Raw genomic sequence first — 23894 nt, 5'->3', positions numbered from 1 at the left:
TTAGTGCCACCCGAAACAGGCTGCCAGGTTATCCCTTGAGAGGAAAGATTTTTACAGAAAGATCACTTACCTAGAAATGCTTTTTTCCTCTGAAGGCCTCCAAGGAATGTTGGTGCTGGGACCTCAGGGACAGTTTCACACAGTTTCATTCACTACAGTCATTTCTGAGGGCAGAAGAACTGCCCGAACCAAATGTATCTTCTACCTCACCCAAGGTCAGCAAAGAATCTGTCTTCTTTGATTCAAAACTCAAAAAAAAAAAAAAAATTCAAATAAGGTAAATACTGATCCCTTTGGAGAAATGCCACAAAGCTGCTTGCCCAGCCATCTGTCACCTCTACTGACTGGCCCAGGGTGCCCCGAATGATTCCTAGGCTGCCACAGTTGGAAAACCACTGACCTTAAACCTTCAGGCTTTCCCTGAGGACATGGCTCCCCTCTACCCTGGCAAAACATAAGAGCACATTCACCCATTAGGGGGCAACATACCAGAGCCTAGATTGGAGCCTAAGAGAAAGGAGAGGGCATCTCCCTGGAGCCAGAGAGGTCAAGGGTCTAGAAATACAGAAAGAGAGAGATGGAGGCAAGGCACTGTGGGAAACAGAGCCACCCTCTCCCCTCAACCCCCCTACCCCCCTGCCCACTGCCCAACCCAGGGAGGTCCAGGCATCCATGGACACGGCTCCAATGACACTGCCATGCCCCCTGCTTGGCATGCTCAGGGAGGGAAGGCCAGGCCAGCCAGGGTGGCCTTAACCCTGTGCCCCTTTTTGCTCTGTCTGCCTGGACACAGAAATAGGGAGGCCCCTTACTCAACTATAGAGCCTCATCTTCAAGAACACTGTTCCTCAACTCCCCCCTCTCTTACCTACTGCTTCTCTGGATTTCTACTTTATCTCAAAAGGAAGTGCGGCCATCCCCTAGTACCCAAGGTGGAATGGTTCCAGGAGCCCCCAAGGATACTAAAATCCAAATTCCTTCTATAAAATGGCCTAGAAGGATGAACACAACTGTGCCCTTGTATCTGAGGGTTTCACATTCACAGATTCAACCACAGAGGGAAATTTGGCTGGTTGCCTCTACAGGTGAGAAATCCATGGATAGCGAATCCTGTCTATATATCATATTACATTGATTTATTTCACAATAACCTCTTCCTAGGCAATGGTATCAATGAAGTCAAAGACGTTTGACTTCTGGGATGACTTAATGTTTTTCCAACACACATGAAGTAAAATCATAATGACTACAAAAGTCAAACATGACCAATGCATCCTCTAAAATAATGTCTGCATACTATCCATATACCACACCCTCAGAATATAAGAGATTCGATCTCTGTGTCCAATATGGCAGTCACCAGCCACCCATGGCTATTGTATTTAAATTAATTTATTAAATCAATTTAATACCATCTGAAATCCAGGTTCTTGGTCACACTAGCCCCAGTTCAAAGGCTCACAGTTCAAGTGCCAAAAGAGGCCAGTTGGTGGCCCCATAATGGGCAGAGGAGATGTAGAACATTTCCACCATCACAGAAGGTCCTATTGGACAACACTTGCCCTCAACACACACCTGGGGAGACGAAGACCTGCAGAGACTCTGTCACCTCTACCTGCAGCCTGAAGACAGACAACCTCCCACACCATAGGAATCGCCATGGAGCTGGGAGGGGTACAGGTCTGAGATTCTGCTTGGCCCCAAGGTGTGTGGGATGGATCCTCACTGGGCCACTGTCCTTGCTTTTCTCAGCTGGTGTCCCCTTCTCATTCAAGGCACTGGTTTCCAAGGGTTGCTGCCTGAGTATTGGAGGAGGTGCCCTGGGATGACTTATTTAGTGTTTCTGTGTTCACCTCAGGGTCTATGTCCTGCTGACGGGTGGTGGCTGAGTGCAGAGGGGGACAGAAGCCACATATAAGCCGAGCATAATAGCTCCCAGGACTACAGGGAACCCTGCTCTGTGCAAACCACGTGTTAAGAGATGACACACAGCCCCACCAAGGTTACAGTGAGGGCCAAGAATAGTAGGATCAAAGCCTTCCCAGACACAGGAATTCCAGACTGTGTGTGAAGATATGTTCATTTTTAACAAACTGTGATTTAAGTTTTATTAAATCATTCTGGAGAGAAAAGAATGTTCCTGAAGCAAACAGTATGGCTGTTCCAATTTCATAATTTCCAATTTTAGGCCACTGTTCACCCCAATGCACTTGCTTTCACCCTGTAACAACATAATTGAGAGGTTTTGACAGACCACATGGACCACAAATCCTAAAACATTCATTCTCTGGGCCTTTATAAAAAAAGCTTACCAACCCCAGCCTAGAGCTTCTCAAACTTGGGTCATTCATCTACCACCTTTGAAAAATGTGGCAATCTATTTACACATTCCCTTGTCACATTATTTATGTTATTTGTATTTAAATAAATTATTTGAAGTGGATACTTTTACTTCTAAACACAGAAATCTAATATTGGCCATAAATAGGCACTAACTATAAAATATTAATAATGCATATTATTAATACATTCCAACTAAATGTTGTTTCCAGCTAGAGTTTCCTGGCCTGGGATCTGCTTGCTGTTCATTAGAAAGAGACTTTAAAGACAGATTAGTTCCAAATCAACACTTTATCCTTCACAAAAGAACTGGTGATTGTTTATAGCCTTGAGTCCAAGATGAGCTCTACGGCTTATGCACTGTACAGTGTGCATTGTAGAATGGGGTAGAAGATGCATTTAGTGTGTGTGTGTGTGTGTGTGTGTGTGTGTGTGTGCGTGTGTGTGTCTGCTTAGTCACTCAGTCATGTCTGATTCTTTGCAACCCCATGAATTACGGCCTGCCAGGCTCCTCTGCCTGTGAGATTCTCCAGGCAAGAATGCTGGAAAGGGTTGCCATTTCCTTCTTCACGGGATCTTCTCAACCTAGGGATTGAACCCAGGTCTCCTGCACTGCAGGCAGATTCTCTACCAAGGAATGCCAACACTGGTTTGGGCAGAAACAAATACTGTCCCCAGTAGAGAACCACAGCAAACCACATGAAACTAAAGTCATCTGGGCTACCATTACAAGCTCCATTCACACAAGTGAATGCTGCCAAGGAAACCAGAGGGTGGAGACAATGGTGCCTGGAGACTTGGCTATGTGTCTGCCTGCTGTTCTCATGTATGTAGGAGTCACTGGTGGTCAGTAAGTGTGGCAAGTGCTCTGCGGTCCAGGGGGAGCCAAGGGCCCATCCACCACAGTCTGGGCCAGGGGGCACTCCTAAGGCCCTACATGACTGGGTGCAAGACTTCATGTGCTCGGGCCAGTGGGCCTGCTGGCAGGGGTAGTCACAGCAGCTGGTGTTCCAGCAGCAGTAGGAAATGGCCTCCTTCTTGCAGTTGGCACACCTCTGCTACTTCTCGGTCTCATCCACTGCCCGCCACTTCTCCAGCTCCAGTTGCTTCTTCACCTCAGCAATGAGCTGGTCCTGCTCCTGCTTGAGGCTCAGACACATCTCTGCATGGTCAGCTCTGCCAGAGGCGGGGAGAAAGAAGATGCCAACTTCATCCCCATCACAGGCCATGGGATTGTTCACACCAGGTCAGAAGGTGAATCCTAACGGGAGGAACCCCAGGGTCACGGATGCCCTGGTCATGTGAGCCAGTGCAGAGAGTCACTAAGCTTTCCCAAACTCCAATGTCTTCATCTGTAAAATGGACGTCCACCCTGCTGACCATGAATGTCAGCACGATCATGAATGTCAGGTCCTGAGGATACTGACAATGGGGCCCTGTGGTGATTCCGCAGGAAGTGCTCACATAAATCCTCAGAAAAATTTCCACTCAATTCACTTCAAAATTTACCATTTGTATAGGCTTTTTTCTCTATCAAATACTTATACAGCACCCGTGATTGGTAGGCACTGTTGTAAACACTTTATAAAGAGGAACTCTTTTAATCCTTACTCTAATCTTAAGGAGGTGAATACTATTATAATGCCCATTTCACAGATGAGGAAACTGAGGCACACAGCTAAGATGAACAGAGCTGGGACAACAACTTAGATATACTTCCTTCTTGAAGTGTTTAGTGGCAGCAGATCTAATCTGCCAGACAGGGTGGATCTTTAGGCTGAAAGGACAATTATCAAACTGTTCAGACTACTGTTCAATTTTACAACAGGTCGCAGCTCACAAGCAGGAGCAGCTACCACAGCTGTTGTGTTGCATTTGTTGCTGATGTTGGTATTTGGAAGAGAGGAAAAGGGGTTCCTGCCACCTCTTGCTTCATACACGGTTTCTCCAGGTTAGACTCCCCAGGATGCTGTGTTCTCCCAAGGAGTGGTAAGTCGCCCCAGCCTACTTTTGACTCAGTTCACATCTGGGCCCAGCTCTAGACATGCCAAGAAGCTCCTATCCAGAACCTTTGTCAGTGCAGGCCAGGTCAGCAGCACTTACCCAAGTTTCATGTCCGAGAACTGTTGGTACAGCCACTGGAGATTTTGTAGCTCTGTGGAGCTGTAAGGAGACAGAAAGACTTACAAAGTGCATCTGGGTGCCTGTTGCCAATAAATAGGGCTCGGAAGCTCCAGCTATCACTATGGGGTTAATGTCATGTGCTGAGTCAAAGGGTGGGAAGCCTGGTCTCTCCTGGCCTCCCCCAGATGGTTGCCAGTAAGTTAATTCAAATTCATGAGAAAGTCTGCTTAAGAAAAACAAATACAAATGCTCCATCTTTTCTAACAGATGCTCCAGTAAAAGCCATTTAAAAGAGATGTGAACTAATTTACATGATTAGACATGCAAACATTCACGTCTTTCAAAATTGCCAACTTGAAGGTTCACACATAAGAGACTTCAGTCCAGTTCAGTTGCTCAGTCATGTCTGACTCTTTGAGACCCATGAACCACAGAACGCCAGGCCTCCCAGTCCATCACCAACTCCTGGAGTGTACCTAAACTTATGTCCATTGAGTCAGTGATGTCATCTAACCATCTCATCTTCTGTTGTCCCCTTCTCATCCTGTCTTCAATCTTCTCCAACATCACGGTCTCTTTAATGTGTCAGCTCTTCGAATCAGGTGGCCAAAGCATTGGAGTTTCAGCATCAACATCAGTCCTTCCAATGAACACTCAGGACTGATCTCCTTTTATAACTTTTTGTTAATTGGAGGCTACTTACTTTACAATATTGTAGTGGTGTTGCATGTGTTCCCCATTCTGAGCCACCCTTTCACCTCATTGCCCATTCCATCCCTCTAGGTCATCCCAGTGCACCAGCCCCAAACACCCTGTCTCATGCATCGAACCTGGAATGGTACCCAAGTTGCGGGGGAAGGGGTTGGAGGATTAAATAAAATGATGACATCAGTAATAAAGAGTAGAGGGTAAGGCCTGGGATTAGGTAGGGTGGCAGTTATAGCCCCACCACCTGCTGCTGTGATGGAGACTGCTGGCTGGCTCACTGCATTCCACAGGTCACTAGGTGTGAAATATGCTTGGAACTACAGACAGAGGTTTGTAACACTGTATGGGAGGAAGTGATGAAAATCATCCCCAAGAAGAACTGCAAAAAAGGCAAATGGTGGTCTGAGAAGGCCTTTCAAATAGCTGAGTGAAGAAGAAAAGTAAAAAGCAAAGGAGAAAAGGAAAGATATATCCACGTGAATGCAGAGTTCTGAGGCATAGCAAGGAGAGAGAAGATAGCCTTCCTAAGCATTCAATGCAAAGAAACAGAGGACAACAATAGACTGAGAAAGAATAGAGATCTCTTAGAGAAAACTAGACATACCAAGGGAACATTTCATGCAAAGAAGGGCACAATAAAGGACAAAAACAATATGGACCTAATGGCACAATAAAGGACAAAAACAAGATGGACCTAACGGAAGCAGACAATACTAAGAAGAGGTGCCAAGAATACACAGAAGAACTACTGAAATGACTGAGATAACCACGATGGTGTGCTCACTCACCTAAAGCCAGACTTCCTGGAGCAAGAAGTCAGTTGGGCCTTAGAAACCACCACTATGAACAAAGCTAGAGGAGGTGATGGAATTCCGGTGGAACTATGACAAATCCTAAATGATGAGGCTATGAAAGTGCTGTACTCAATAGGCCAGCAAACTTGGAAAACTCAGCAGTGGCCACAGTATTGGAAAAGGTCAGTTTTCATTCCTATCCCAAAGAAACGGCATGTCAAAGAATGTTCCGACTACCAACAACGGCATTCATCTCACACACTAGCAAAGGAATGCTCAGTCTCCAAGTCTTCAACAGCAAGTGAACCAAGAACTTCTAGATGATCAAGAGGGATGTAGAAAAGGCAGAGGATCCAGAGAGTATATTGCCAACAACCGCTGGATCATAGAAAAAGCAAGAGAATTAGAGAAAAACATGCAGTTCTGCTTCACTGAGTATGCTAGAGCCTTGGACTGTGTGGATCACAACAAACTGGAAAATGTTTAAGGAAACATCAACACAGAACGACTGAGAAATCTCTATGCAGGTCAAGAATCAACAGTTAGAATCGGACATGGAACAATGGACTGGTCCCAAACTGGAGGAAAGGAGTGCGTCAAGGCTGTCTATTGCCACTTTGCTTATTTAACTTCTACGCAGAGTACATCAAAGGAAAGGTAGGATTCCATGAAGCTCAAGCTGAAATCAAGATAGCCGGGAGAAACATCAACCTCAGGTATGCAGATATGCATATTTCAAATGTGCAGACGACAACCTCAGATATGCAGATGACACCATCGCTTCTCAGAAAGCGAGGAGGAACTGAAGAGTCTGTACTGATGAAAGTCAAAGTGGACAGTGAAAAATCTGGCTTAGAACTCAACATTCAAAAAACGAAGATCATGGCATCTGGTCCCATCACTTTATGCTGAATAGAAAGGCAAACAGTGGAAATACTGACAGACTTTACTTTCCTCAACTCCAAAATCACTCCAGATTCTGAATGCAGCCATGGAATTCAAGGAACTTGCTCCTTGGAAGAAAACCTATGACAAACCCAGAGAGCACATTAAAAAGCAGAGACATTAATCCATTGACAAGGGTCCATCCAACAAAGCTATGGCTTTTCCCATAGTTATGGATGGGTGCGAGAACTGGACCATAAAGAAATTGAAAGCCAAAGAATGGGTTGACGCTTTTGAATTGTGGTGTTGGAAAAGACTCTTGAGAGTCCCCTGAATTTCCAGAAGATCAGCCAGTCAATCCTAAAGAAAATCAGTCCTGAATAGTCATTGGCCGGACTGATGCTGAAGCTCCAACAGTGTGGCTACCTGATGTGAAGAACTGAAGCACTGGAAAAGACGCTAACCCTGGGAAAGACTGAAAGCAGGAGGACAAGGGGATGACACAGGATGAGATGGTTGGATGGCATCACTGACTCAATGTACACAAGGCTGAGCAAGCTAAGGGGAGAAGGTGAGGAACAGGGAAGCTTGGTGTGCTGTAGGCCATGAGGTCACAAAGAGTCGGTCACGACTGAGCGACTCAACTGAACTGAATAATGCTTATGAGAACCGTCCACTATAGCTGAGTCCTGGCTCCAGCTCTATGAAGTATTCAAGGTGTTGGAACAAGTCTGATACAGCAAGTCTCCAGGAAGTTCCAACAACCCCAGAAATACCTGCATATTTCAGATGTTCATATGACAACTTCAGCTATGCAGATGACACCACCCTTTGTCAGAAAGCAAGGAGGAACTGAAGAGTCTGTACTGATGAAAGTGAAAGTAGCCAGTGAAAAAGCTGGCTTAGAACTCAACCTTCAAAAACTAAGCTCATGGCATCCAGTCCCATTACTTCATGCTGAAAAGAAAGGCAAACAGAAATATGTCCTGAATTTCTAACTGGTGATACTGCACTTAGTCTAGTCTGGTATCAGGTCAGTTCAGTTCAGTCACTCAGTCATGTCTGACTCTTTGCGACCCCATGAAACACAGCACGCCAGGCCTCCCTGTCCATCACCAACTCCCAGAGTTCATTCAGACTCATGTCCATTGAGTCTGATATGCTGAGGCACTAACACCGTAAAAGCTCGGAGGGCAGTGGCCACCTTTCTTTATTAAATTTGACCGTAAGTCCCCAAGGCCTCCAGATATGTCTGAAGCAGCTCCCACCACCTCAGGAAGTCAGATCGTAGCTCAGAAATCTCCCCTTCATTCTCCTTTCCAACTTCCTCCAGCATATCACCTACCTGTAGCATTTTCTGTCCCTGGCCTGGGAAAGATTCTCTGTTCTTAGAGTCTTCACTGAATTCCATGAGTGCCCATCCATTGTCCATATTTTGAGCTGCCTGCTGACTGACTGGCAACATTTGAGGAATGGAAATGAGAGGCTGAAGGCAGGCCTGCACTGAGATTAATTAAGTTCCATAAAGGGAACCTGTACTTCCTTTTAGCTAAGCTGAGTGTGTTAGTGATTTGAATCCTATTGATCTGATCATCTGGGAGATGAGCATTTTCTCTCCAAAACTGGAATTAAAGGCATCTATTGGTTTCACTTTGGGTGTTCGACTTCTCCAAGGCCTACTGTACCTGTACTGTTACCTCCAATATTCTCATTTGAGCATGCCTTGGTCATGATGGGCTGCAGTAGAGACTCTTCCAGGTGTGGCTAACATGGATGGTGGAGAGGTCTTGCTAGCACAGTTTCTCGAGCTGGTAGAGGACTTGAAGTCTATACTCTATCAATCCTGGGGATGTGTCCCTGGCATGGCTGAAAGTGTTAATATTAAGCTTGCCTGGAGCTGCGGTTTTGCTGCCCATAGTGGCCCTTGTTGGGGTTGAGGACCATGTACCTCTCCATGGGTTGGGGGCCCTTCAGCCTGGAGTGGATTGTATTCCTGTTTTCTTTTTTTATTTTCCAGAGATGTAGTTAGGAAGCTAGAATGGTGGCCTCTTTGGGGTCTCAGGAATCCAGAGGACTGGAGAGAGGCGTGGCGGCCATAGACAACAAACTCTGCTGTGGACAAAGTGACACCAACACACCCACCTGGCCAACTGTGTGGGGGGCAGGCCCAGGCAGCTCCAATGGTTTGAGAGGGCTTGAGATCCTCTAGGCTGCCTCATGGCTACTGCAGCCTAGAGTCTTGGTGAGGGGAGGTTTAGGGACGCCTAGACCTCCCTCCTTACCATGATGTCATGGTGACCATGACATCACAACTGTGTGATTTCACTACAGCAATGGGCAGCGATGCCTTGGTCACTACCATTCGCCTCCTCGGATTTAAAAGGAGAGGACTGTGTCTTTTTAATGAGGTCAGACTGCCTTCCTGATGTACTTATTTTCATCTACCACTGCCTGTGAATTATGCTCACTCTAATAGATCAACTTGATCCATGAAAGAGGAGTACGTTCTAGCCCAGCTGAATCTCTAAAGAGACAGTGAAAGCTCTTAGGGAGCATGAGGTATCCATGAGGATTATCAGTTGATGGCAAAAAGAGCTCTTTAGCATTTTCCATTCCCTGAAAATATACGTATGACAGGGCCAATACAATATTGTAAAGTAATTAACCTCCAATTAAAGTGAAGAAATTTTTTAAAAAGTAATAAAGTATGCCTGTTTTGGAACTGACGGCTTATTTTCCAGAGAAAGTGCATGTACTGGTTTGCTAGTGTTGCCGTAACAAAGTGGCCCATACCAGGTAGCTTCAGTAAATGTCTTCTCCAAATCCTGGGGATCAATTCAGTAATCAAAGAGTCAGCAGATTTGTCTTTTTCTGACATCTCTTTTGGATTCTGACTGGCCATTCTTTGCCTTTGTCTTCACATAGTAATGTCTCTGTGTTGATTGTGACTGATCTCCTGCTCTTATAAAGTGCCAGCCGTATTAACCCAACTACCTATATAGAGACCCTATTTCCAAAACGGGTCCGAAATAAATTATAATTTATGCAGTCTGACTATACATAAAGTACAGACTGTTACACCTTAAACATACACATTCTGAGAGAACACAATTTATTCCATAATATCGAGTTTCTTCTTTCCACTTGGTATTGCTCTATCTCCCAGAATTCACCCTATGAAGTAGGTCTCCACAACACAGAAAACAACTGGTTAAAAAAAAGGATTGTCCAGGGGTAATACAGATGAAGACAAATTTCAGAATTTATAACCAATCTAGAAATCCTCTCCTCAAAGACATAATGGAAGGAAAGCATTTCTATCTTGGAGTAAGTGTTAAACTATAATTTGAAGTACACTCTATAAGCAAACTACTAAAAGACTGACAAGACAAAGATATACTCTACATGTGCATCCTAGAAAATCAGCTCATTACAAAATTTTCAAAATAGTAAGTAGTCCTTGAGTAAGACCGGATGACAGCCTTTGTCACACTTGATCCTAAATTTACCTGGTAACTGGGGGAGCTATCAGTCTCTGCTAATTTGCTTTATACAGAAGGAAAAACTGCTCATACTTTTCTGAGTGTATGTGGTTTTGAACTGAGTCACTCTCAGTCTGTTACCCTCTATAGACTTGAGAGGTAACTCGTTACTGTAACAAAATACTCATGCAACCAACATCCTTAGGCCAAGCAATATTGAAACACTAGAGTTTAAAGCAGAGATATGCTTTGTTGCAGAGACATGCAAGGAGATGGATGGCTTATGCCTTTAAAAATCACAATCTACCTACAGAAACAAAAGACCTACATATAGAAAACTATAAAACACTGATGAATGACAAAAATAGATGGAGAAATAGACAGTGTTCATGGAATGGAAGGACTACTATAGTGAAAACGAATATACTACCCACAGCAATCTATAGCTTGAATGCAATCCCTACTAAGATGCCAAGGGTATTTTTCAGAGAACTAGAATCAATAATTTCACAATTTGTATGGAAATACCAAAAAACCTCCAATAGCCAAAGCAATCTTGAGAAGGAAGAATGGAACTGCAGGAATCAGCCTGCCTGATTTCAGGCTATACTACAAAGCAACAGTCATCAAGGCAGTATTGTACTGGCACAAAGACAAAAACATAGATCTATGAAACAAAATAGAAAGCCCAAAGAGAAATCCACGCACCTATGGACACCTTATCTTTGACAAAGGAGGCAAGAATATACAATGGAGGGAAGACAATCTCTTCAACAATTGATGCTGGGAAAACTTGTCAGCCACTCATAAAAGACTGAAACTAGAACACTTTCCAATGCCATGCACAAAAAATAAACTCAAAATGATTGAAGGTCTAAACGTAAGACCACAAACTATAACACTCCTACAGGAAAACATAGGCAAAACACTCTCTGATGTAAATCACAGTAGGATCCTCTAGGACCCACCTCCCAGAATAATGGGAATAATAGCAAAAATGAAACAAATGTGATCTAATTAAACTTAAAAGCTTTTGCACAACGAAGCAAACTATAGGCAAGGTGAAAAGACAGCATTCAGAATGGGAAAAAAACAATAGCAAATGAAGCAACAGTAATAACTAATCTGAAAAATATACAACCAATTCCTGCACTCAATTCCAGAAAAGTAAGCGACCCAATCAAAAAATGGGCCAAAGAACTAAACAGACATTTCTCCAAGAAACATATACAGATGGCTATCAAACACATGAAAAGATGCTCAAAATAACTTATTATCAGAGAAATGCAAATCAAAACTACAATGAGGTATCATATCAGGCCGGTCAGAAAGGCTGCTATCCAAAAGTTCTCAAACAATAAATGTTTGAGAGGGTGGGGAGAAAAAGGAACCCTCTCACACTGTCGGTGTGAACTGAAACTAGTACAGTCACAATGGAGAACAACATAAAGATTCCTCAAAACCCTGGAAATGTAACTACAATTCCTCTGCTGGTCATACACACCGAAGAAACCAGAATTACAACACATGTGTGCCCCCGTGTTCATTGCAGCTCTGTTTACAACAGATAGGACATAGAAGCAACCTAGATGTCCATTGGCAGACAAATGGAGATGAAATTTGTGGTACATATAGACAGTAGAATATTACTCAGCTATCAAAAAGAATGCATTTGAATCAGCTCTAATGAGGTGGATGAAACTGGAGCCTATTATGCAGAGAAAAGTAAGTCAGAAAGAAAAATTAACCCATATATATGGAATTTAGAAAGATGGTAACAATGACCCTATATGCGAGACAGCAAAAGAGACACAGATGTAAAGAACAGACTTTAGGATTCTGTGGGAGAAGGCAAGGGTGTGATGGTTTGAGAGAATAGCACTGAAACATGTACATTATCCTATATGAAACAGATATCGCCAGTCCCGGTTCAATGCATGAGACACGGTGCTCAGGGCTGGTGCACGGGGATGACCCTGAGAGATGGGATGGGGGACAGGTGGGAGGGAGAATCAGGATGGGGAGTGCATGTGATTCACGTGAAATTACGGCCAAGACCACCACAATAATGTAAAGTAATTAACCTCCAATTAAAATAAAATTTTAAAAATAGGTATTAAAGAAAAATTAAAAACATATTGTAGCTGAGTGAGAATAAAACCACAGCATATCTGAATTTGTGAGATGCATATCTAAAAGTGCTTATAATTATAAATGCTTGTATTAAAAAAGAATAAAATGCTAAGTCAATGGAAAGAAAAATTGCAAACTCCCTCAAAGCTTTCAGCAAAGGCCACGTATAGGAAATGTGAGGTCGGGGGGGTGGGGAGGAGTGGGGTGTGATTAGCTGTTGCAAAATTCTTGCTGTCAGATCTTGTGTTCTTGAGGTAAGGTGGTGGACAGCTAACTGTGTCCTGTAATCCTCAAGGGAAACAATTATTATTCCCTATTCCCTGAAAGCAGATTTCGAAGATCGACTTTTACCTTCCAAGGTCCTGGCTGCAAGGATGGGGTCCCTGTATAGCCTGGTTATCCTGTCTGAGAGCATCCATCTAGCACCAATCTTGTTAATTCCAGCAGTTCCCAGTCCCAGTTGGAAGACGCAGATCTCAGTTCTCTGCGCCCTTCCCTTACCAAGGCCCCCACACACTGCCCAGCCACCTTCAATGAGGGAACTAGGTAACCAGCATGCTGCTGACCCTCAGCACCCTCAGTCTACCCAAATGGGGAGCTGGGTCCTGTATACTGTGACCCATGGAGACTGCCATGACCAATCGGACATGAAGATGGCGATGGGACATGTTGGCCATTGCTTTGAAACCTGGGCCAGGCCAGTGAGTGGATCCAGCAAGGGCTCCGGGACTCTGCAAGACAAAGCCTGTCTTCAAGCTTGTCCAAGCTCCACAGTTCATTACCCAGCCCAAGGCCTAAGGGCCTGGAGGGCCCTGTGGGAAGTCTGTAATATATCTTTCAGTACATTCTGCTGAGAGGCTTTCTGTTGGTGGTGTGGGGTTTTCTAATTTCCCTAATGGTTTTGGGCTGAGGCCTGCAGCTCTGTTTTCCATCCTGCCTCTATTGCAGTATCTTCCTTGATGGGCTTATTGAACCTGTGAGTAAAAGTTGGTAACTTGGGCCATCATGGGCCATTTCCACTAGCCTGATGACCACATTCTATTCTGTTTCTATACTATAACACAGGGATTTGAACTTTACAATGTTATGTGATGTAAAAGCTTTTGTCTGCCTCTAACTGAAGTAGTTAACTTAGCATAACATCCTCAAGGACATATACTGCAAACGGAGCTACCATTTATTTATTCATTGCTGGAATTATAGTTGACATGTACTGTATTTCCAACAGTCATATTTGGACTGCAGTTGCATAACAGTGTTGCTTTCGTTTCTGCTGTACGTATGTCACACTGAATCAATTTTACGTGTACATCAGGTCAGTTCAGTTCTGTCAGTCAGTCGTGTCTGACTCTGTGACCCCACGAATTGCAGCATGCCAGGCCTCCCTGTCCATCACCAACTTCTGGAGTTCACTCACACTCATGTCCATCAAGTAGGGATGCCATCCAGCCATCTCATCCTCTGTTGTCCCCTTCTCCTCCTACCCCCAATCCCTCCCAGCATCAAAGTCTTTTCCAATGAATCAATTCTTCGCATGAGGTGGCCAAAGTACTGGAGTTTCAGCTTTAGTATCATTCCTTCCAAAGAAATCCCAGGGCTGATCTCCTTTAGAATGGTCTGGCTGGATCTCCTTGCAGTCCAAGGGACTCTCAAGCGTCTTCTCCAACACCACAGTTCAAAAGTATTAATTCTTCGGTGCTCAGCCTCCTTCACAGTCCAACTCTCACGTCCATATCTACATCCAGTCAATTTTGGATTTCCTTCCTATTTATGCCACCATACAGCAGTTGAGCCCCTCTCTTCTTTTACTTTTCTTAAAACATAGTAGTTTTTTAAATTTAACTGGTGGTTAATTACCATACAATATTGTGATGGTTTCTGTCATGCAACAACATTAATAAGCCATAAGTGCACAGGTGTCCCACCCATCCTGGAGCCGCTCCCACATCCCTTCCTATGCTATTCTTCTGGGTTGTTCCAGACCACTTGCTTTGCATGCCCTGCTTTGTGCAGATGAAAACCTGAAAGATGATTTTTCTGCATAAAATATGTAATTTTCTCCATTCCACCTGTGAGAAAATGAGTGCATATGTTTCTACCTGAAACAGGAAATTGGTATTTCACGTCAGAAAATCTTGCATAATTTTCTTCATCATATGTGGAATCTTGTCTGTTTCACAGATGTGTATCTGTGCACATGTTTTCCTACATGAATGGGGAATTCTATACATTTTAGATATGAAAAGTTGAGCATACACTTCCCTTCTTGGATTCTGAAACTGGAATAGGAAATCACATTTCCTATATGAAAATCTCCATGAAATTTTACTGACATGAAGTTTGTAATTAAGATCTGGGGAACCAATATGGAATTTAAATTATCTCTTTTCATAAATGAAATTCTGGGCACCACCGTTTCTTTGTGAAATACTTAACCCTTTGTATTTCTAATGTATAAAACAAGGACTGTCCACCATGAAATGTGGAGTTCTCTATATTTCCTGTATCAAAATCTAGGCATTATTCTCCTTCATGAAAGTTGGATTTCTCTATATATCATATCTGAAGATCAGAATAAATATTTTCCTGTGAGAAATAAAGAAATCTATGCAGTCATGCTAACCACTGGTTCTTCAGTCTCTGAAACACCTGTTTGCATTTGTGTCTATGCGTGTTGCACACGTGTACAAGTGTGAACTTGTGTCACCTGTTTGTGTGTGTGTGTGTCTGTGTGTGTGTGTCAGGCCTAAGATAGGTGCTCAGTGTGAAACACCAGACATCCTAGGAGACAAGAGTGTGAGCAGTGGAAACTGTCCAGGCACTTAACCTGAGTGTGCTCACCTTAACTATGGGGCCGGGAGGTAGGAGAAACTAATGGTCAGGAGGAGCACTTTGGGCCACTTGAAACAGGAATACCTCTGTTCCTCTGGGAAGTGCATCCGCAGGCGCACATCCTTAACTACCCAGGTGCCTGCTCTAAGCCACAGGCCTGGGGGATGTGCCAAGAGCTGACCGAGTGTAGGCCAGGGGCTTCAGTGGGGGTTGGCTAGGGGCAGCACTGTGGAGCTTGGACAGCTAGCCGAGGAAAGTGCTCTGCTTCTTCCTCAGAGGATGGCTGCATTCTTGACACTGCTCAAGCCTAAGGCACAAGTTTAGGGATGACTCTAAAGCACGTGCACATCGGTGAGGTCGGCGTAAGCCCTCCCCCAACCCGCCCACCTTCCCCCACCCCCTCCACCGTGCACTCCCCTCCCAACCCCCCAACCCTGCCCGCTTCCGTCCTACTCCACCCACCCCCAACCCGTGGCTTGCAGTTTGATTCGGAAGTGAGCAATTCTGAACCTGAGGTACCCAGGAAACCTGTCACAACTGTGTGGATCCCTGAGCATGCGGAGTCGCCCACTGCCCCAGGGGCAATTTCAAGCTTGAGGATGATTGCAGCGGCAGGTGCCCTGGCTCTCCCAGCCGCTCCTCAGGCACTGCTACATTGTTAGGCAGGCAAATAGCTTGCGAGGACACGCCCACTTTGCGCTGGGTTGGGTTTGGCGGATCTTCACCTGCTGCCAGAAGGCCCAGACCTCCGAGGGGCGTGTCCAAAGAGCTAACGCCTTTAGACTCCATTTGATTGGTTCTGTGATGAGGTCTGGAGGTCAGGGTGGAGAGTTCAACCCCTTCCCGCCGCCATATTAGACGTGCGCGGTGGCACAGGGTTCTGCGCATGCGTCTCTCCCTTTCCCTGTTCGTTGGCTGTGGGCAAGTAACCCGTTGAAGTACCACGTGTACTGCGGCAGGTGGGCGGACTGTGAGGGCTGTCTGCTGTGCTCTAGTGTCCAGTTTGTTTGCAGCTCGGGGCTACGGCGAAAACAGCATGGAGAGTGAGACGGGGCCAGAGGAAGGTGGCAGCACTCCAGGATCCTGGATCTTAGTTGTGAGCCCGGGTCTTCACGAGGGAGGGGCCCTGGGCCCTACCAGCCTGGTGGGGGCGGCAGAGGCGATGCAGGCCCCAGGTGGTGAGTCAGGAGAGGAGGCCGCCCTCTTCTGGGTGGAGGCAGTGGAAGAAGGTGCAGCCCTGGAGGAGGGAGAGGTGGCGGGAATCGGGCAGGAGTTCCAGCTGCTGGTGTTAGACGTCATGGAGGAGGTGGAAGTGGTGGTGTACGAAGAGCAGGAGCAGGTGGTCTCGGAGGATCAGGGCCAGGAACATCCAAGGCCCAGAGCCCCGAGTGACCAGCCTGCACTGGAGGCGCTGGTGGCCTTGCAGCTGGAGTTGGATCCCGTGAATAAGAAAGCCCAAAGGGCGCATGCTCGCCTGAAGCATAAGAACTGCCAGAGGCGGAGGGTGCATTTAGAACACAGAAGTGCCATCATCCAGGGAATCCCTGGCTTCTGGGTCGAAGTTGTATCCCTTGGTGTGGTGCTTGTGATTTTTTTTTTTTAACCTGGGGTATTGCAGGAGCAGTTTACAGATCTGGCAGTTCTGGTACAAAATTTACTTTTTTGGATGATGTGTATTGCATATCCATTCCTGCATATCTGTTCCTGAAAGCAGGTGTGATGTCCTAGCGTTCTGGTTAGTTCAAACTGATTACTTGGACTTTATTTGCAGAGGTCTCAGTCAGAACTGTCATTAGCACCAGGGACTCTTCAGAGAAAAGGGTAGTCTGGAATCCAGTTCTTCTCCGAAAAGCTGAGTGAATTTGGGGGTGATGTTGTGATGTGTAAGTGGTCATACTGGTTCTAGCTAGGAGTGCTTGTTTTCCAGAGTAAGCTAACTTTCAAGGGGCTGTGATGAAGCTTATGCTCTTAGGAAGAGAACTTCCTGATACTGCATGCATAGGCACAGCCTTGGACCTTATTCAGCATTCATACAGTTTGGGTCAACAGAAATGTGACGAGTTAACTGGTAGCAAGTTGAAGTCAAACAGTGCCATTCTACTTTTTAGGCTAGCTTTGTTTTTCCAGCACTTTTCCCTCTAGCATCTAGAGGCTCCTTGACTTAAAGCAGTTTATGAACCACCCCCAAATGTCAGTTTTGATGAGCAACCAAGATGAAGACATGCTTCACTTCATGACCAACTTGAAGGTCAGGCAGGGGACACTGGTGATTGTGGGGGAGAGGTGACTGGGCGGGGGCATTGTTTATCCTTAAAACATGAAAGGACAGCTCTTCTGTAAAAGGTTCACACCTACCCCACCCCCAGCTCCCCACACTTTGTCCTGGCAGGTGGAGGAATTCAGGCATCCCACTCATCACTGCAAGATCACATTGTCCTTTCGGAGGAATAGGTATTTCCAGAATGAAGTGATTGTTAAGGAGTATCTGATTAACGTCACTGGTAAGAAGCAGCTCCCTGGATTTGGGAGGTGGGGTCAGAAAAGTGTAGGTTGAATTGGAAAGCGATTTAGGTCTTTCTCCCATGCGACTTTTCCTGCAGGATACCAAGCATCTTGTTCGACTCCAGTTCAGTGGTACCAGGGGTTTGAACGTAAGGCATACAGCCGCAGGCACCATGACAGCAGCGTTAATTTCTTCAACTGGTTCTTTGACCACAACTTCACTGGATCTGACCGGATTGCTGAGGTGGGGTCCCACACAGCCAATGGGCCAGAACTGGTGATATATGTTGGAGCTTTTGGTGATACACGGGAGGGCTTGTGGTCTGGCCAGCCATGTGCTGACCTTGCTCATTTCCCTGGCAGATCATCATAAAGGATCTGTGGCCCAATCCTTTGCAGTACTATGTGAAGAGGAAGGCTCCACCACGAGAGATACCGGGAGGACAAGAGGTGAGGTACCCAGGGTTTGAGCACTGGGATAAGTGTTGTCCAGGAACTTGGGTCATTTATTTCACTTGTGGAGAAAGTGGGACTCTGTGGAATACAGAGTGACACCAGGGCATGAGGGAATCAGCAAGAGACAGCAAGGGTACAGAAATGTAGTGAAGAACAGGTTCTAATTAGAGAAGCTTGAGGCAGATGAAGTGGCCTGGCCAGGCCAAAGTCACTCCAATTTATATCTAAGTCAGCTGCACATCTCTCAACTCTCATTCCATGGCCAAAACGTCCACCCACAGGCTCCTCTTAAATTGGAACCCACCTACTATTCCTCATGAAGTCCCCTTTCAAAAAAGGTCTGTGAGTCTCCTTTGTGCAAGGCGGTTCCCTCAGTGACCCAGCATTTGATTCGATTTTGATCATCACACTTGTTTTGTTTTTTAATTTTCTTTTGCATCTTTTTCACCTGCTACCCTCATTCTGAGAATAGTGACCACTGTGCAGGATTATGGAGAACAGTCTATTTATTTATTTTAACTGGAGGATAATTACTTTACAATACCTAGACAGGTTTTGCTCTACATTGGCCAACATGTGTCCCTCTAAATGCTGAACCCACCACCCACTGACCTCCCCTGCCTATCTTTCTGGGTTGTCCCACAACATGACTTTGGTTGCCTTGCTTCATGCATCAAACTCACACTGGTCATCTATTTTACATAAGCTAATGTAAATGTTTTAGGGCTGTTTTCTCACAGTAACCTACCATCCCCATCTCCCGCTGAGTCCAAAGTCTGATCTTTATATGTCTCTGTCTTATTTGCTGCCCTGCATGTTGGATGTTCAGTACCACCTACAAGGTCCTCAACTCCGTGTATTTGTGTTAATGTAGTGTTTGTTTTTCTCTTTCTGACTTACTACACTCAGTATAATAGGCTCCACATTCATTCCTTCTCCTTAGAACTGACCTAGATGTGTTCCTTTTTAGAGCTGAGTAACATACCATTGTGTATCTGTACTCCAACTTATCCCTTCATCTACCGATGGACATATAGGTTGCTTCCATGTCCTAGCTATTGTAAATAGTTCTATGGAGAAGACTGGGATACGTGTTTTTTACTATGTGCTTAGAAATAATGTAAAAGTGCACAGACACTCTCTCCTAGGAACTGACTTGAAAAATTCAAGCCGTCTTTGGTGTTTTTAGAGAAGGTAGGTTTACATATTTCTTTCTCTCTCTGTTTTGAAAGGAACCCCCTCCCCCTAGATGTTGAAAAACTTATGATGGAGTGTCCCCATTTACCCAAAATAGAAAACCGAAGAAGCTGCTTCACATGAAGATCAATGGCCAGCATAGTTCTCGGATGGGAAATTAATGAAGAGTGGTCTGGTGCTGAAATGGTTTGAGCGAGAGACACAAATAAACCTGAAATAATTGTGAAGGATAAATAAAAAGCATCTACTGCCTGTGTCTGCGCATTGTTTGGGCAGGATTTCAGGACAAACACTTCAGCTGCATGTAGGATTCTCAGTTTACTGCGCGTGAATTACCATCCATGGAGATTTGTAGAGAGAGTTAAGTCATATGTTGGGGTTGTGTCGGGGACGCAGTTCTTCCTATGGGGAGGGGGTTGGGGAGGATGGAGAAAGAAGATGAAGGGCCCATTAACTGTGTGTTTGGAAGTTTTACAAGAGAAATGTGGATGTTCATGGAGAGGGTCTGGTGAACAAGGACCAGAGATTGAAACAGTGGAACACAAAATTTTGTTGGAAGGTGGTGCCCCAGGTATCTTCTCTGTCGCATATCATCAGACATTTTAAGAGTACAGGACAAAGAAAAGGCCTTCACATTCAACTCACTATGAACCTAGAAGGCCATATGTATATGAGCATGTATATGAGTGCACAGTCAGCTTTGCTGAGAGTGCTTCCCAGAGTTAGGTTTCCAGGTAACGTCTTAGGGAATCAGGTATAAAGTATATGGTGAGGGGCTGTGGCCTAGGGAGAAAGTGAGGGGTGGGAAGGCAGTGAGGATATTAGTGTCTGGTAAAAGTGACCAGAGGGAAAGATAAATTGCAAGGAGTCAGATAAAGGAAAACAACTCCCATCATAGATGTTTGAGGTCATGTGAACTCTTGTTTTTTTCCAGGAACTCAGGTAGGTACAAAGTGTGCAAGGGCAGCGGTGAGGGGAATGAGGATGTTCGGGCCAACCTACCCAGCCATGTGCTCTGTGTCCCATGCTGCTGCTGCTGCTATGGCTCAGTGGTAAATATTCCTTTTTCAAGGAAGGCTTAAGCTCTTTGCCCAAGCGCCTCTATCAGGCCAAGGTGTAGAAATAACATTTTTCTCACGAGCCCCCTGGTGACAGTTTCTCTTCCTTGCTGAATGGCTCAGCACAGAATGTTTTCAACCACAACGGACCTGTCCTTTATCTAGGGCTATGTCGCTAGTCTGTTCAAGGGCCAATGGGAACACCTGGAGCGTATGGAGCTCACTGAAGGACTGGTCAACACTTAGGGTGGTCCTCCCCAAGTAGATGACTGCTTTCTGGAATCAAATCCACCTCTGGATTGGGCAAAGGATAGACTAGCACAAATGGGGTAGGGAGTTCAACATCTATTTAACCCCAGTGTTGTCCTCTCATCCCAGATAGAATGGCTCCAACGTGGGCATGCCTGAGGGTGATGTCCCACATGAAGTTCTGTCCCACATGAAATTCTCACTCTACGACTTTCCTTCCTGAAGCAGCGTCTCTTGACGGCAAAGGGTAAATGTTGAATGTCAAAGTTCACGGGTTTATGGATGTCCCCTTCAAGATGTCCTGAATGAGATCTCCTGCTTAGGGCCAGCTTTTCCATTGTTGTTGTTGTTGTTTATTTTTTAAATTTTATTTTATTTTTTTTTTCTCTTTTTTTTCTTTTTAGTTTTTTATTTTTTAAATTTTAAAATCTTTAATTCTTACATGCATTCCCAAACATGAACCCCCCTCCCACCTCCCTCCCCATAACATCTTTCTGGGTCATCCCCATGCACCAGCCCCAAGCATGCTGCATCCTGCGTCAGACATAGACTGGCGATTCAATTCACATGATAGTATACATGTTAGAATGGCATTCTCCCAAATCATCCCACCCTCTCCCTCTCCCTCTGAGTCCAAAAGTCCGTTATACACATCTGTGTCTCTTTCCCTGTCTTGCATACAGGGTCGTCATTGCCATCTTCCTAAATTCCATATATATGTGTTAGTATACTGTATTGGTGTTTTTCTTTTTTTTTTTAGTTTTTTATTTTTTAAATTTTAAAATCTTTAATTCTTACATGTGTTCCCAGATGTGAACCCCCCTCCCACCTCCCTCCCCATAACATCTCTCTGGGTCATCCCCATGCACCAGCCCCAAGCATGCTGTATCCTGCGTCAGATATAGACTGGCAATTCAGTTCTTACATGATAGTATACATGTTAGAATGCCATTCTCCCAAATCATCCCACCCTCTCCCTCTCCCTCTGAGTCCAAAAGTCCGTTATACACATCTGTGTCTTTTTTCCTGTCTTGCATACAGGGTCATTGTTGCCATCTTTCTAAATTCCATATATATGTGTTAGTATACTGCATTGGTGTTTTTCTTTCTGGCTTACTTCACTCTGTATAATCGGCTCCAGTTTCATCCATCTCATCAGAACTGATTCAAATGAATTCTTTTTAACGGCTGAGTAATACTCCATTGTGTATATGTACAACAGCTTCCTTATCCATTCATCTGCTGATGGACATCTAGGTTGTTTCCATGTCCTGGCTATTATAAACAGTGCTGTGATGAACATTGGGGTACATGTGTCTCTTTCAATTCTGGTTTCTTCAGTGTGTATGCCCAGCAGTGGGATTACTGGGTCATAAGGTAGTTCTATTTGCAATTTGTTAAGGAATCTCCACACTGTTCTCCATAGTGGCTGTACTAGTTTGCATTCCCACCAACAGTGTAGGAGGGTTCCCTTTTCTCCACACCCTCTCCAGCATTAAAAGCTTCTGCACAACAAAGGAAAATATAAGCAAGGTGAAAAGACAGCCTTCTGAATGGGAGAAAATAATAGCAAATGAAGCAACTGACAACTAATCTCAAAAATATACAAGCAACGTATGCAGCTCAATTCCAGAAAAATAATGACCCAATCAAAAAATGGGCCAAAGAACTAAATAGACATTTCTCCAAAGAAGACATACGGATGGCTAACAAACACATGAAAAGATGCTCAACATCACTCATTATCAGAGAAATGCAAATCAAAACCACAATGAGGTACCACTTCACACCAGTCAGAATGGCTGCGATCCAGCTTTTCCATTTGACTATCTACACCCCAGCTTTGCTCCTACAGAGATGCAACTACAGCTCGAGAAGGCTTGGCCTTCTCTGGGTGCTTTCTGAACAAGCAGCCCAGGAGACACTGGAAACATGTCTTCTTACTTTCTTAATCTGTAAACTTCAAAGAATCCTTAGGGCTCTGGCAGGCTGGTACCTGTCTTTCCTAGTGCTAGTTAAAGCAGAAAGTATGGTGTGATAACTACAGCAGGTGTGAGATAGCATAATGGGGCATGGTTTTCGGGACCTTATACTGGGTCATTCTAGGGACTGCATGGCATTCATCCACATTCAGAAGTTTTAAGCATTGTAAAGAAGATAAAGACAAGAAAAGTTTAGGACAGTGTCCCCCGACACCTAATATTTCCTAGCAGTGCTTCAGGACCAGGGGTGGCTTTAGCTCCAACCTGTCCTGCAGTGAAGTGTAGAGATAGTCATGGATCAGTCAGTAAATCTGAACTGTGGATGGTTGACTGGATGGTCATTCTCTGGAAACTTGCCATGACTTGTGCCCCAGACTCTTCAGGGCTTTCTCTTGGGCCCTAAAGTCTAGGTAGTATTAGATTTGACTGCACACTCGGATGTGTTGTGTAAGGTTTTCTTCCACTGAATATCAATGCGTGTGAGACTCAGTGGATTAGTGATGAATTCATGAGCATTCTGGCTCAATCATCCTGAGCTGCATTTGCTTCCTGTGCCCTGGATGTGTTCATGTTTTCCTATGTTTAGAATGAAGACTGGGTGTGTCCGTTGTGTTTGCCCATGATTGTGAGTTGATATTTCTTCCTGTGAGTCTGCCTGTGCCTCCTATCTTCTTTCATGTTGCACCCCTGCTTGTGCCATTATGCACAGCTCTGCTGTCATATCTGTCTTGCATGTCCCTATTCAACATACATGTATTGCTTGTGTTTACTCCTTCTTTTTTTAAGTTTGTGTATCTTTGTTAGACTGCATGTGAATTTGACCTATTCTTTCATTCCTGGATCAAATGCTTCCAACATCTTGAATTGTGACTTTTTAAAAGACTTCCATGATATTTGCACACATCAAGAAATTCTTTATCACAGGAATAGTTAACTGTGACCCACATGTGGAAACAAGAATACCCATACACTTACAGTAATGCCTGATGGGCAAGAATATCACTCGTTGAAGTGAGAATATTAATTAGGATCGCAGAGGGCAAAGATGTTGCAGGAATGCATCTGTCAGGAAATTTTTTATCTGTCAGGAAAGATTTGGGGTTGACTTGTTAAGTGTTCTAAAAACACTACTGCAGGACTGAAATACATTGA

At 44.7% G+C, this 23894-nt stretch overlaps 1 protein-coding gene and 1 pseudogene across 1 annotated transcript; one reads left to right on the top strand and one right to left on the bottom strand.

The window, feature by feature from the left end:
- LOC132658888 (MYND-type zinc finger-containing chromatin reader ZMYND8-like) overlaps positions 1-23894 on the bottom strand; it is a 57352-nt pseudogene that overhangs the window by 18432 nt on the left and 15026 nt on the right.
- Positions 16335-19512, top strand: LOC132658862 (testis-specific Y-encoded protein 3-like). The gene is made up of 6 exons (XM_060408472.1): positions 16335-16862; positions 17469-17546; positions 17688-17799; positions 17899-18044; positions 18164-18250; positions 19489-19512. The coding sequence occupies exons 1-6, from the start codon at positions 16335-16337 to the stop codon at positions 19510-19512; spliced, it is 975 nt and encodes a 324-aa protein (XP_060264455.1).

This window comes from Ovis aries, chromosome Y (genome assembly GCF_016772045.2).
Source record: "Ovis aries strain OAR_USU_Benz2616 breed Rambouillet chromosome Y, ARS-UI_Ramb_v3.0, whole genome shotgun sequence".
Taxonomy (NCBI): domain Eukaryota; kingdom Metazoa; phylum Chordata; class Mammalia; order Artiodactyla; family Bovidae; genus Ovis; species Ovis aries.
Note: the sequence above shows the minus strand (reverse complement) of the source record. Positions and strands in the feature narration are given on the sequence as shown.